Source organism: Cyrtonyx montezumae, unplaced genomic scaffold, assembly GCF_038088225.1.
Source record: "Cyrtonyx montezumae isolate F1298 unplaced genomic scaffold, pur_monq_1.0 scaffold_25, whole genome shotgun sequence".
Lineage (NCBI taxonomy): Eukaryota > Metazoa > Chordata > Aves > Galliformes > Odontophoridae > Cyrtonyx > Cyrtonyx montezumae.
The window spans coordinates 1,406,544-1,419,863 of record NW_027071992.1 but is presented as its reverse complement, the minus strand read 5'-3'; the positions used below and the strand labels follow the sequence as shown (position 1 = coordinate 1,419,863).

At 42.9% G+C, this 13,320-nt stretch overlaps 1 protein-coding gene across 2 annotated transcripts in view; it reads right to left on the bottom strand.

The window, feature by feature from the left end:
• SCAMP1 (secretory carrier membrane protein 1) overlaps positions 1-11,965 on the bottom strand; it is a 156,826-nt gene extending 144,861 nt beyond the window's left edge. For both annotated transcript variants that reach the window (XR_010622423.1, XM_065739829.1), the window contains exon 1: positions 11,828-11,965. Coding sequence is in view for 1 of the 2 variants with exons in the window: in XM_065739829.1 (XP_065595901.1) it covers positions 11,828-11,884 (57 nt within the window). In the remaining variant the exon portion in view is untranslated. The remainder of the gene's footprint in view (positions 1-11,827) is intronic.
• Between the last annotated feature and the right edge of the window lie 1,355 nt (positions 11,966-13,320).

Sequence of the window (13,320 nt, the reverse complement as noted above, 5' to 3'; positions counted from 1 at the left end):
TCTTCATCTAGATGCAGCAAGAAAAACTGTGAAACACTCATGCTCGTTGCTGCTCAGTAAAAAAACATTTAGCAGTTTATCAAGACTCAAACAATGAACAAGGAATTTGTGACAAATGCCTGCAGAACACAACACTGGAATAAAGTGACATTTAAATGAAAGCTAACAAATCTGTGTAAGACATGTATCATCCTAGTTAAAAAAGTCAGAACTACAATATTCTACACAAACAAGTGGATCTAGGCTGACATGATTATCCAGGTAGAATACTAAATAAGGAAAACAGTTTAAGTTCAATGCATTATTTGAGCTATTCTTGTTTCCTATGTTTAAGGAATAGAAAATAGCCACAAAGGTAAGTTCCACAAGGTGATAACATACAAGCACACGTAACACACAACATGACTGGAACTACCAAGCATCCAGGGACCTCAAACACATACTGCATGATTTAAGTTATAAAAACTAGGTAACTCCTAGAAGATTTAGAATTTCTAGGATGGACTTTAAATACCACACGTTAGCCTCCACAACTACATAATGCTTAGACTGAGAAGGATATATCATGGAGGATTCCTCAACAAAACAGTCCTGCCCTTGCACTCAAAAGTGCAAACTCAACCCAAACCCAATTTCCCTCAGACACTCAGCCAGTCCCAGACCTTGTTTCCTAAAGAACAGGTGCCAACAATTTCCATCTTCCTTACCCAGCTTGTTGTTCCCTCTCTCCACTTAACAATTCCTTCACTAGTCTTTTATCGCTCAGCCTTCCAAGTTCAGCACCCAGATTTTCTGATTTTTCACCTACTTACAAATTAATAGGGAAAAAAAAAAGAGAAGGAAGGTAGCCTGAGCCACCTCCACCCTTCAAAAGGGAGCATGTGGCTGAAATGGAATAGAACAATCTAAGTTTTTACAGCTTTTTAAAAACCAAATTAAAGAGAATAGAGACTTTTGTTGTCTTGGAGACAAAAACCTAGTCACCTGCTACAATTTTCATTAATACATCAGATTATCAAATTAAAAGATTCAAACTGGTTACTAGATGTAATGATTCTCTGTGTTACTGTTCACTGGGAATGACTCCAGCACTGTTCCACCATCTGGAAGATGCTCTGATAACACGCAATGTGAAAACATTCTGAAAAATCTTAACAGCTAAATTTATTTTGCTATTTGAGACTTCAATTTCTTTTAAGAACTAGGAATTCATCCTGTAAGATGTACTTCGAATTGTTAGAAAAATAAAACAGAAACTAACAATGCATTTGAGAAGCTATACTTCTGTTGCCCTTTTCCCCCCTTAATGGAACTACATAAGTGACAGTGATGTTAAGCACTCTAGACGTCACATTTAATTTAGTTCAGTATGGTTTGATTCCAAGGACTGGCAAGAAAGTAAAAACAACATCTCACTGCAGAGGTCAAGAAACAGAGCAAATAAACAGTCATTCTAAAGCACTTATTTTGATAGGGTTTATAAAGGTTTCACAATGCATCAGCAACTCAAAACAATAATTTCACATTAAAACTGTATAACTTATGTAGAAAATTACCAAAACTCGTAACAGGAACAAGTGAATGAAATACTTTTATTAGGAAAATATAACTACTTCTAAAATAGGGTAGGAAGGTAAATCCTTTACATTAATTTACAAGTGGAAGTAAATAAAGTAACCAAATTCCTCTCATGTTACCAGAAGTGTAGAAGCTCATGTTACCAGAAGTGAGGCACCACAAAAGAATATAATAACCATGTTGTTGGGGAGAACAGGTAACACTAGAATGCTGCATTTGGAAGCAACAGCTTTTCTTTATTTTCTCAGTATACACAGGACTATATATTTATTCACAAGACTACACTGAAAAGATCTTCGAGTACATTGACAGAAGTATACTTGGTTAATCTTTGGAAAAAAAAGAAACCAAGGACAAAGCAAGAGAAAGCAAAAGTGGACTTTCAAAGACAATTAATAAATTTTCAGGAATGAATTCAGAGCAAGAAAACAATTCATCAGTAAACCAGCTATTTAAGTTCAACTATGGAATTATAAGCAGCTATATGCAATTCTAGAAATTTTCACTTACAGCTCATGAAAAAGAATGCTCTGTTAATGACAAAAGTGGTTTCAATCCAGGCAGAGAAAACAGTTCTACACAAAAACTTTTAGATGATTGGATTGATAAAATTAGGCTTCATCTTCCTCTAAGACACTAGTAACTGGCTACCTCTATAGCTCTACCACCATATAGTTTCTGCCCTTTGCTTCAAGATTGTCAGAAATTACTTCATCTTCCCTTCTTTAATAGTCATCATTTAATAGACATCATCCAGCTTTTACTGTGGCAACTTTTTCAGCATAATTACCTTCACCTAGTTATGCATTTTTCCCTTTGCCTTTATGCTTGGAAGCAGGTTCCAAGAGAGCAAAAGAGATGCAGCCCCAGTTTTATCCTTCTAACTACTTAACATCCTCAGTAAGGACATTATACCTTCAAAAAACCTGACCCTGTACAGACCAGAAGCTGAATCCAGATTGGTGAATACACTCTGGGGAAATCAGGAAATAAGATCTGTAAGTCTTACAGAATCAATCCCAGCCAACTAGGACTTGTTACCCCACCACTCCCACTGAAACTTTCAGTATTTCAGTCCTAAAAATTAGAACCCTTACCCATTTTAGATAAAATTTACTACTGACCAATTTCAGTGAGCATAATTCAAGATGAACTTTCAGTCTCCATTAGGTCTTCTCTCTCATGACTGTGTCTTCAAATTACCTTACAATCTCTGCCTTAATGTATGAAAAGGATCAACTTATTTCAGTACAAGCTCTCAACTGATTATCACAGATTATTTCCTGTACCCATTACGTATCTGCTTTTTCTAAATGTATATAATACTAACTATATACATTCTGTTAAAAATGCTCCCGAGTTTTATTCAACTTCTCCCTGCTGAGTATTTCCTAAGATGACACAACTGGCTCTGAAAACCAAACTGGTTTTGCAGCAAAAAATGAAAATAATAATTTTAAAAATGCCTGAAACTATCTTCATTGGCCTGAGAGTTTTATGACTTCTTGATTAAAAAGAAAACTAGGTACTTCACTCTTCATCAGGGAGTAACTTCACTAGAGCATTCACAGCTCAGGTGAAAATCTCCATATGATACTCCCTGCTTCCAATGAGCACTCCTGGAGAGAGAATGGATAGAGAACTTCCTATTCTCGAAAAGTAAGAAGTGCATCTGGCTAGCAATGGATATCACTTTTTCTCCTGCAATGTTAACTGCTGGTTATAAGCTTTTAAATAAGGAACCAACCTTTGCAAAACAATGTGTGTGTTGTTTTTGTACATGTTCTGGCAGATTAAGCCTCTGAAATTTCAATTAGTACATATTCAATAAAACTTCATATAAATCAAACAGCTAAACTCCACAGAGTCTTTCTCCCTGTTCACACAACAAGCTGCACAAGCATCAAGCAGCTATTCATATTTTGATGTAATGCAAAATACTGCTGGTTCTTTATGCTTTATTTCTCCTTTCATCATTGTAAACATCATTGTACATTAAAGTTATAGGAACTCCACAAGTGGTAATTTACATCAAGATTTGCATGTTTTGCTGTCCAAATAGTATACTAATAGTAGAAATTGTTTACGTTCAACAGTATAAAGGAATACTTAAAATACAGTGCAGTTTAAGACATTATCTGCTACTAAAAACCACTTACTATGAGAAAGAACTGCCCTGAAAGTAACACCAGGAAGAATTAATGACAAGTGCAGAAACAGCCTTTCTGTTTTGCCACTAATGAAAGTATGCGTAACTGACAGAAGAATGCTTTCAACACCTCCATCACTGATCAGTCACTTCCCTCCTACCCTGTGCCTCTCCCTACACCTTTCTCCAAACAATATTCAAAGATTTTCAATTATTATATAAAATACTGCAGAAGTATCCAGCTGTTTTTCCTCTCTCTTGGTTCTCAAGGAATACCCATTGTAGGCCACATCATCCAATAGAAGCACAGCTCTGAAGGGTTCTGAGCTACTAAGCAAGTCAAATTCCCCGCCTCTGAAACCAAACAGAATATCACTGGTTCACAAAGCAAATTGGTCCTAAAGACCAGACCAGTCCCATCTTGAAACAGGGTACTAAGTGGTTTCACGATGACAGACAGATAAACTCCACCACACTGTTCTCTGACTACTGCTCTTCAGAGGATTATGTAGACAATATACAGTGGAAATAAAAGCTGAGATAATGATGGAAAGATCACTCAAATTACATTAATCTCCCTACTGTGAGTATGTTTTGCCCATGATATTAATTTATTGCCTATTGCTAACAGGGAGAAACTAAAACTAAATCACCTTCCTCCCATTTATCCTATTCTATCTCCTCCTTCCATTGGGGTGAGAGGAACAGGGGAGTTGAGGCTACAGTCAGCCCACAACGCTTCATCTCCACCACTCCTTCATAGCCACTCCCTGCCCCTGCCTAAGGCAGGCTGCTCCCCACCAACTGGAGCTCTGGCCCGGATATGCTCTCCACAAGCTATGCCTCTTTCAGTCCACATCCACTCTTGCAGCACGTGCTCCTCTGCGGCTGCACGGGTTGATCTGACCCACGTGGTGCCCATGGGCCTGCTCCTTCATGGGCCTCCACTAACCATGCACTCCCTGAGTGCACCAGCAACACTCATGGCTCAGCTCTGGCATCAGTGGGATGGAGCTGGCTCTGATTTGAGATGGCACACTGCTGAGCTCTACTCGCAGAGGTCATCCCCATAGCTTTCCTGATACCAATAACTTGCCATGTAAGCCCAGAACAAGCATCACGTCTCTTAGCTGTTCTAAAAATTCTCCCCTTATTTAGCTAAGAAAGGTACAGTATGTTTCTCTTCATAATGCTAACGTCACTCTACACAGTGCAAAATTAATATAAAGCTAATACTTTCAAACACTGAAAATTTGGAAAAATGCAATTATAAGCACTGCTGAATTACCTACCAAAACACAGCAGTTCTGATTTATGGTACAGTAAAAACACTGAGGAAGTGCACTCTTGAAAACTACATACTATGTAGTACGTCTAAAGGGCACTTTGAATATTATTATTTCCTGTGTTTACTATGCAAGACTTGAAGGAATTTGTAGGTTTTGAAATATGGAGGGACACTTGATAAGCAAATCAGGGAAGCATTTGTAATTTCTGTCCTTTACTAATTTTAATTATCTAAAAAGAATTAAAACAAAGTTAGGCATACAACACATCATGTAATAAGGGTTCTGATAATTCAAAAATAATTGTTTTCCCTTCTTTCATGCAAGTTTCTTTCACATTAGCTTCCCTTCGACAGCAGCAGCAAGGTGCAAGCTGTACTGATAAGCTCTGCTGCAATATAAGGTAGCAGTCATCAATTTTCTGGTGCTTCAGCATCAGACCTTCAGCTCATCCTTCCTGCCAAACCAGACAGAAGATTAATTTGTGCTCATGTGAGTCAGATTAACTGCAATATCCAAATTATCACTGGAACTAGCTCTGTTGTAAAGTTAAGCTCTAATGTATACTTAGCTCCAGTGACTAAACTAATCCTGTGACCTCAGTGGGAGCAACTCAGGCATCTAATGCCATTTTTAGATGTCTTAGACAATCTCAGACATTTGAACAAAAAGGGTAGTCATGACAAAACCATGGAAGACTTTGAGGAGAAAAAACTGAATGTTAACCATTGTCTGGATAACGTACAGAAAGTCAATAGCAGATATAGCTGCTTTAAACCAGTCTTAAATTACCCGGGAATGGTGAAGGTCACAATCTGGAAAATAAATAAAGAACTGCTTAAGCCTTTCCAAGGATCAGGGCTCATCAGATACTCCAAAGGAGAGGATCTCCAAATAAAGATACTTCTCTTGTGGCTGCCAGCCCTTAAATAAGGTGAGAAAGCCAGGCTCCACCCTCTGCAGACTCACAGGTGAACTGCTTCTACCTACACTCTCAGGGCTGGCTGTGTCCCTCCATCAGGCACTCATTCACTGGTTGAGGCTGTGATCTAACAGTTCCTATACAGATACCTAACCCAATCAAAGAGACTGCTTCTGTAACTAGCGTTACACAATTTTGAACATTTCCATGGCTGCAAGCATCCACACTATGACTAAACAAGACATACAGTATTCTGTTCAGTGTCCATCCACATTGCTTAGTTGCTCTTACGAGGAGGCTAGCATTCATATTTTAAAGCAAATACATCTCACTTTTTAGTCTTACCTTTATTTCTACAGTATCAAATACCTGCATGTGCTCAGAGCTCTCATCATAGCAGGGGAAGTGAACCAGGCAGTTCATCACAGAATCTCATTTAAGTCCTGATTCCACAGGCACTCAGAAGTAACTACTTCACATGCTTGGACAATTGTGACAGCCCTCCAGCCTTCTGCAGCCCAACAACCAAGCCACAGAGGTTTTGTGAAATTCATCTCTATGCCCTTAAAAATATAATTATTCTCCCAGTAGTAGTATTATTCACTTTATTCACTTAAAAATCAAACATTTTTATAGTATTCAAGTTTCAAAACTGCAGTTTCAGAGCCTTTGTATTATTTCCCAAGATAAAAGACTACAACCATACCAACTTCCATATTACAGAAGCACACCAATGATATAATCATACTGGAAAAGATTTAAGCCGATTTTAGAAACTTACCTATGGTTTATTGAAGAAGATTTGTTTCTTATTAGTTTAATCTCTTCAAGAATACACTGTCAGAACATCAAGGACATCTAAACCTTTTCTACATAAGTTCATAAGTTCATAAGGTTGGAAAGGACCTATAAGATCATCTAGTCCAACCATCCTCCTATCACTATCTCTACCCAACTACTAAATTAAGTCCTTTAGCACCTCATCTAAACGCTTCTTGAACAGCGCTAGGGATGGTGCCTCAACCACCTCCCTAGGCAGGCCATTCCAGTGCCTGACCACTCTTTCAGGAAAGAAATGCTTCCTGAGGTCTAATCTAAATCTTCCCTGGCGCAACTTGTGGCCATTCCCTCTTGTCCTGTCATTACTTATCAGGGAGAAGAGGCCTACCCCCTCCTCACCACAACCCCCCTTCAGGAAGTGGTAGAGTGCAATAAGGTCTCCTCTGAGCCTCCTCTTCTCCAGACTAAACAATCCCAGCTCCCTCAGCCGCTCCTCATAAGACTTGTGCTCCAGGCCCCTCACCAGTTTTGTTGCCCTTCTCTGAACACGCTCCAGGGCCTCAATGTCCTTCTTGTAGTGAGGGGCCCAAAACTGAACACAGTACTCGAGGTGCGGCCGTACCAGAGCTGAGTACAGGGGGATGACCACCTCCCTGCTCCTGCTGGCTACACTATTTCTAATACAGGCCAGGATGCTGTTGGCCTTCTTGGCCACCTGGGCACACTGCCGGCTCATGTTGAGCCGAGCATCAACCAACACCCCCAGGTCCTTTTCCTCTCTACATTCTTCAAGCCATTCTGCCCCAAGCCTATAGCATTGCATGGGGTTATTGTGGCCAAAGTGCAGGACCCGGCACTTGGTCTTATTGAACCTCATCCCATTTTGCTCAGCCCAGCTGTTCAGCCTATCCAAATCCCTCTGAAGGGCCTCCCTACCCTCAGGCAGTTTGACACATCCTCCCAGCTTTGTGTCATCTGCAAACTTACTGAGGGTACACTCAATTCCCTCGTCTAGGTCATCAATAAAGATATTAAACAAGATGGGCCCCAAAACTGACCCTTGGGGGACACCACTCGTAACAGGACGCCAGCTGGACTTAACTCCATTAACCACTACCCTCTGGGCACGGCCCTCCAGCCAGTTCTCCACCCAGAGAAGAGTGAACTTGTCCACACCACGGGCTGCCAGTTTCCTTAGGAGAATACTGTGGGAGACCGTGTCAAAGGCCTTGCTGAAGTCCAGGTAGACTACATCAACAGCCTTTCCCTCATCTACCTGTCTGGTCACCCAGTCATAGAAGGAGATGAGGTTGGACAAGCACGACCTGCCCCTGGTGAACCCGTGCTGGCTGGGTCTGATCCCTTTATTGCCATGCACGTGTCGTGTGATCTCCCTCAATAACATCTGTTCCATAACTTTCCCTGATACCGAGGTCAGGCTGACAGGCCTGTAGTTCCCCGGGTCTTCCTTACGGCCTTTCTTGAAGATGGGAGTCACATCGGCAAGCCTCCAATCTTGTGGGACCTCTCCAGATAACCAGGAATGCTGATAGATGGCAGAAAGTGGCTCGGCAATCACCTCTGCTAGCTCCCTCAGCACCCTTGGGTGGATCCCATCTGGCCCCATGGACTTGTGGGAGTTCAGATGGAGGAGAAGATCTCTGACCGTCTCTGCTTGAATCACAGGGGGTGCATTATGCACCCCGTCCCAGACTTCCAGGTCAGGGCAAGTACCATTTGGATAACTGTCCTGTTTATTAAAGACAGATGTGAAGAAGGCATTGAGAACCTCAGCCTTTTCCTTATCATGGTCAGTCCCATGCCAATGCTGAAGACTTGTTCAGTCGTTATGGGACTGCTGGATGTCCCCTTACTTTTAGGGGACCTGATACTGACCCAACCTTGACTTCCTACCCTAGTCTCAGCACGGCTCTGATTCCACGCTGAAGACAGTACTGTCAGTGGACCTGCTTTACTCACCCTGTCTGGATTAGGTGGAACTCCACTGTTTATCAGTGAGAATGTTACCACATGTGAGTTCATCCACTCAAGACAGGAGAAGTACTTCACAATGAAGGAAATAACACAAATCCATTATTAACCCATTTTCATTTGTGATGCTTCAAGTCATACTGCATAAATACTTACAGTGCCACTACATCAAATTAGAGCAAGATTATCGTACCTGTACTTGTATGGTACGTGACTACATTATCTTCTGCACAATTTTAATGTGATCACAAGCTTTTAAACGTTACTTATCTGTTTGCTTCACCACCCCTTGTCCTTTGAAATGAAAGATCTCTTTTGGTTGGTAAGCTGTCCACAGGACAACTGTTTGTAGAGGAATACTGTGATATCAAAAACATAACAGCCTTTGGGTTCAGTTCGAGAGCTTTTGTTTTTTAATGTGTTACTCTTTTTTAAAAAAAAGATGTTAGGTGTCCACATAATAAAATTTACATGTCAAGATCAATCCAAGCAAATACTTTAAATGAGACATTACATTTATAGACTAAATCCCTTTACTTCCAGGAGATGGCAAATAAGAAACATAATTTAGGGTTTCCAAAAGAAGTAACTACCCAAAATGCTGAGCATGAGCAAAGCAGACATTTCTGTCTTTATCTTCCCAGTTAACATCTTTTTTCCATCGAACATCAAGCAAGAATCTCCACTGAAATCTTTTCATTAAAAGGCATGAGAGCAGTCATAGGAAACTAGCAGATCACAGAAAATTAGGAAAACCAAAATACTTCAGAGAAAGTAGGAGCTCTCTTCAAACCTGGCAATGACTCTTCATGTGACATATCTCCCTCCTTTCTCTGTCACACTACTTTGTGATTTTACACAAGACACAGAAAGTGCCTGCCAGCATAAGGGAAGTAAGTAATCTCATTGACAAACAGTATGAATAAATTTGAATACAATGTTCAAGTAACACGATTTAAGTTGTCAAGGCCCATCTGGAAATTCTGGTTCTGTGTGTAAAGTATAATAAAACACATAGCCAGGACTATAAAACACACAGACTAAACTGAACTCAACACACATGAATTTCAAAGTTGTCATGCCAAAAAGGTGACAGTCATAGGTTTGGCATATTGAGGAGGCCTTCTACCCCTTCAACTAAATAAGTGGACAACTAAGGGTAGGCAGCATTATTTTTCACAAGAACCTGAAAGAGAAAGAAATTAGTGGAAACTAGAAGTGGGGGAAAAAGAAGAAAGGAAAAGCATGCAGCTTTCCTAAAACAACGAAGGTTCAGGTTACAGAGAAGTTGTTACAGAGTACTTCTATTGTTATACATTGCAGATTTTGCGGAACTGCCACAAGGGAAGTCCCTCCTTGAAGAGAAATTGGGGAAAAAAAACATCACTTTAAGCAAACAGTTAGTAGGGTTGAGGATGGTCCCCAGCTTAGGTCTCAGAAACACTACACGGGACAAATTCTCTTCAGCCTGGAGAAGACAAGGCTCCAGAAGGACCTCATAGCAGCCTTCTAGGTCCTCAGTCCTACACCAAACCCGGAGAGGGACTACTTGTAAGTGCATTTAGTGATAGGGTGAGGGGAAACAGCTTTAAACTGGAAAAGAATACACCTAGAATAGGTATCTGGAAGAAATTACTTACTGTGAGGCTGGCAAGACACTGGCACAGGTTGCCCAGAGATGTTGTGGATTCCAGCCCCGCAGAGGTGCACAAAGCCAGGCTGGATGGGGCTTGAAGCAACCTGGTCGAGAGGGAGGTGACCCTGCCTACAGCAGGAGGTTGGAAATTGATGATCTGAAAGGTCCTTTCCAACCCAAACCATTCTATGATTCTATGAAGTTACAGGGCCAACATGCAATGCAAGGGAAGCTATTTCTGCTTTGGGTTTCCATACACAATAAACTTGCTATATGTTGTTTTTAAACAGGAAAAGAATCACCGACTCTTTTTGTTGAAGTCATGTTCTAGAACAATGACACCTTTTTGCCTCCCGGTGCCAGGAAGTAAAGAACAGAGCTCACAGTTGTTGGTGCCAGTCCAAACTGCTGCTGGCAGCAACTTCTGTGCCTAGGCTGTTCCTCTAGAAATGTCACAGCACTGTGCACAACATGAAGTAAAAACACAGCAATAAGCCCAAAAAACAAAATTTACCACATTTTATGAGAATGAAAACTGAAGTAAGATGACAGATTCCAATGAATGAGCCGGACAATAACAACACTATGCTTCCAGCAGCTCTTTATGCATAAGTACAGCTGAGATGTGACAGCTCAGTTTCTAAGAGGTTTAATTATTCCAGCTGACATCCTAAACTCATTGACATGTGGTACTTGTGTGCTCTGAAGTGCTCATACAAGATAAAAATGAGGCGCAGAAGTTTGGGGAGATTTTTAAAGTAGCTGAAAATAAATAGATAAATAAATAAATAAAATCAGACAAAACAGACTCAAAGAACAGATGAGGCCGGGGAGGTGTTCAAGTGGTCAGCTCACCCTGACCACCGCAGCCAGAACGGAGGGTAAAGAAACAATTCCCAGCAGCACGCCAGGTCAGTAGTGCAAGAACCAGAAGCTTCATGGCACACTGTAACACGGCATTTTGAACAGCAGGGCAGAACCCAGCCTCTCCCACGATACACTGTGCGCTTCGTAAAAATGCAGCAAAGCAGGTAAGCCCGAAGAGGGCCGGGAGGAGACAGCAGAGGGAAAACGTGATAGAACCACGGCGCTATGTGGGTCAGCCAAATAGAATGCGAAATAACGTTAGTATTACCCGCACACACGCATCCGCGGACACTACGTGAGAAACGAGATTGAGAAAGAAGAGAGAACTGGAAAAAATAATAATAATTAAGTAATAATAATAATAATGATAATAATAATCGATTCCTATTATTCCCGCTGCAGTATGGACGACGAAACACAGAAACCTGAACTCGTGAGAGCGCTACACCCCGCGTTCCCAGCCGCTTCCAGAACGGCCGCTCGCCCTGACAACACCGCTCCGAGCCGCCTAGCCCCACCACGGCGAGCCTTTGGACCACCGCCTGCCCGGAGCCAGCAGGAGCCCCCGCAGCCGGACCCCGCAGCGGGGTGCCCGAGCGCCCCGCCCCCCACCTCACCTTGAAGGGGTTGTTGAGGTCCGGGTCGGCGAACGGGTTGCTATCGAAGTCCGACATGGCGGGGGCTGCGATCTCCCGGTAGTGGCGGCGGCTCTCGCCCTGCGGCGCCCCACACTCGCCGGCTCGCGGGATCCCCCCCGCCCTGACACCACCACCACCGCCGCCGCTGCTGCTGCTGCTGCTGCTGCTGCTGCTGCTGCTGCTGCTGCTGCTGCTGCCGCGGCCCGGCCCGAGCCCGCCCCCTCCGCGCCAACCGCCCGCTAAACGCCGGCCTCCCAAGATGGCCGGCCCGGAAATGGCGTCGCCGGGCGAGACGGCGATGCGAGCGGGGGGAAGCGGGCGGCCCAGGGCGGGGGGGGTGAGCCCACGCACGGGCCGGTGGGGACTGGAGGCGGGTCTTCTGATGTACCCGCCACCACCAAACTTGAGGTCTTCTTCATGCTTTCTAAAGGAATTATTTAAGCTTTCTTCAAAATGTAAAAAGGAAGGGTTGGAACGGAGGCGTGAAGTCTGCCTGAAAGGAGCTGCTACAGAGCGAAATTGGCTTTCTCAGTGTTTGTTGTGTTTTCCTCTGTATAACGACCACAGGAAAACTATGGGTCACGTTACTTAGGGCTACCTATAGGCTGGCTCAGGACACAGGTTATCAGAGTCGTTAAGGTCAGAAAAGACCACTAAGATCAGATAGCCTAACCATCAGCCCATCACTGTCATGCCTGCTGAACAAACCCTTGAACATGTATGTGCAAGGGCTGGACCACAACATCAGAGGCAGACACTGGTGGTAGAGGCTGAACTTTCCCACCAATATCCCATTCCATGGTGTTTCCACGTGAGAGAGGGCAGCAGAGGGGCACTCTGGAAAAGTGGTGTCTGCAGTGGAAACATGTATGGAGCAAAGGTGTCACTGAATTCTTCCATGAGGAAAAAATGGCACCTGTTGACATCCATCAACACTTGCTGAACACATATGGAGTAATGGTGAATGTGAGTGCAGTGAAGCAGTGTGTGGTGTGTCTCAGCAGTGGTGGCTGTGACAGCAGGTCACCTCTGCTGTTGCAGGTTTCTGGGAGCACAGCACACAGGCTGTTGTTCACTGCCAGCAAAAACATAAGTTCATAAGTTCATAAGGTTGGAAAGGACCTGTAAGATCATCTAGTCCAACCATCCTCCTATCACTATCTCTACCCAACTACTAAATTAAGTCCTTTAGCACCTCATCTAAACGCTTCTTGAACAGCGCTAGGGATGGTGCCTCAACCACCTCCCTAGGCAGGCCATTCCAGTGCCTGACCACTCTTTCAGAGAAAAAATGTTTCCTCAGGTCTAATCTAAATCTTCCCCGGCGCAACTTGTGGCCATTCCCTCTCGTCCTGTCATTACTTATCAGGGAGAAGAGGCCTACCCCCTCCTCACCACAACCCCCCTTCAGGAAGTGGTAGAGTGCAATAAGGTCTCACATACATGATGGTCATGACTGTGTTGAAAAAGAG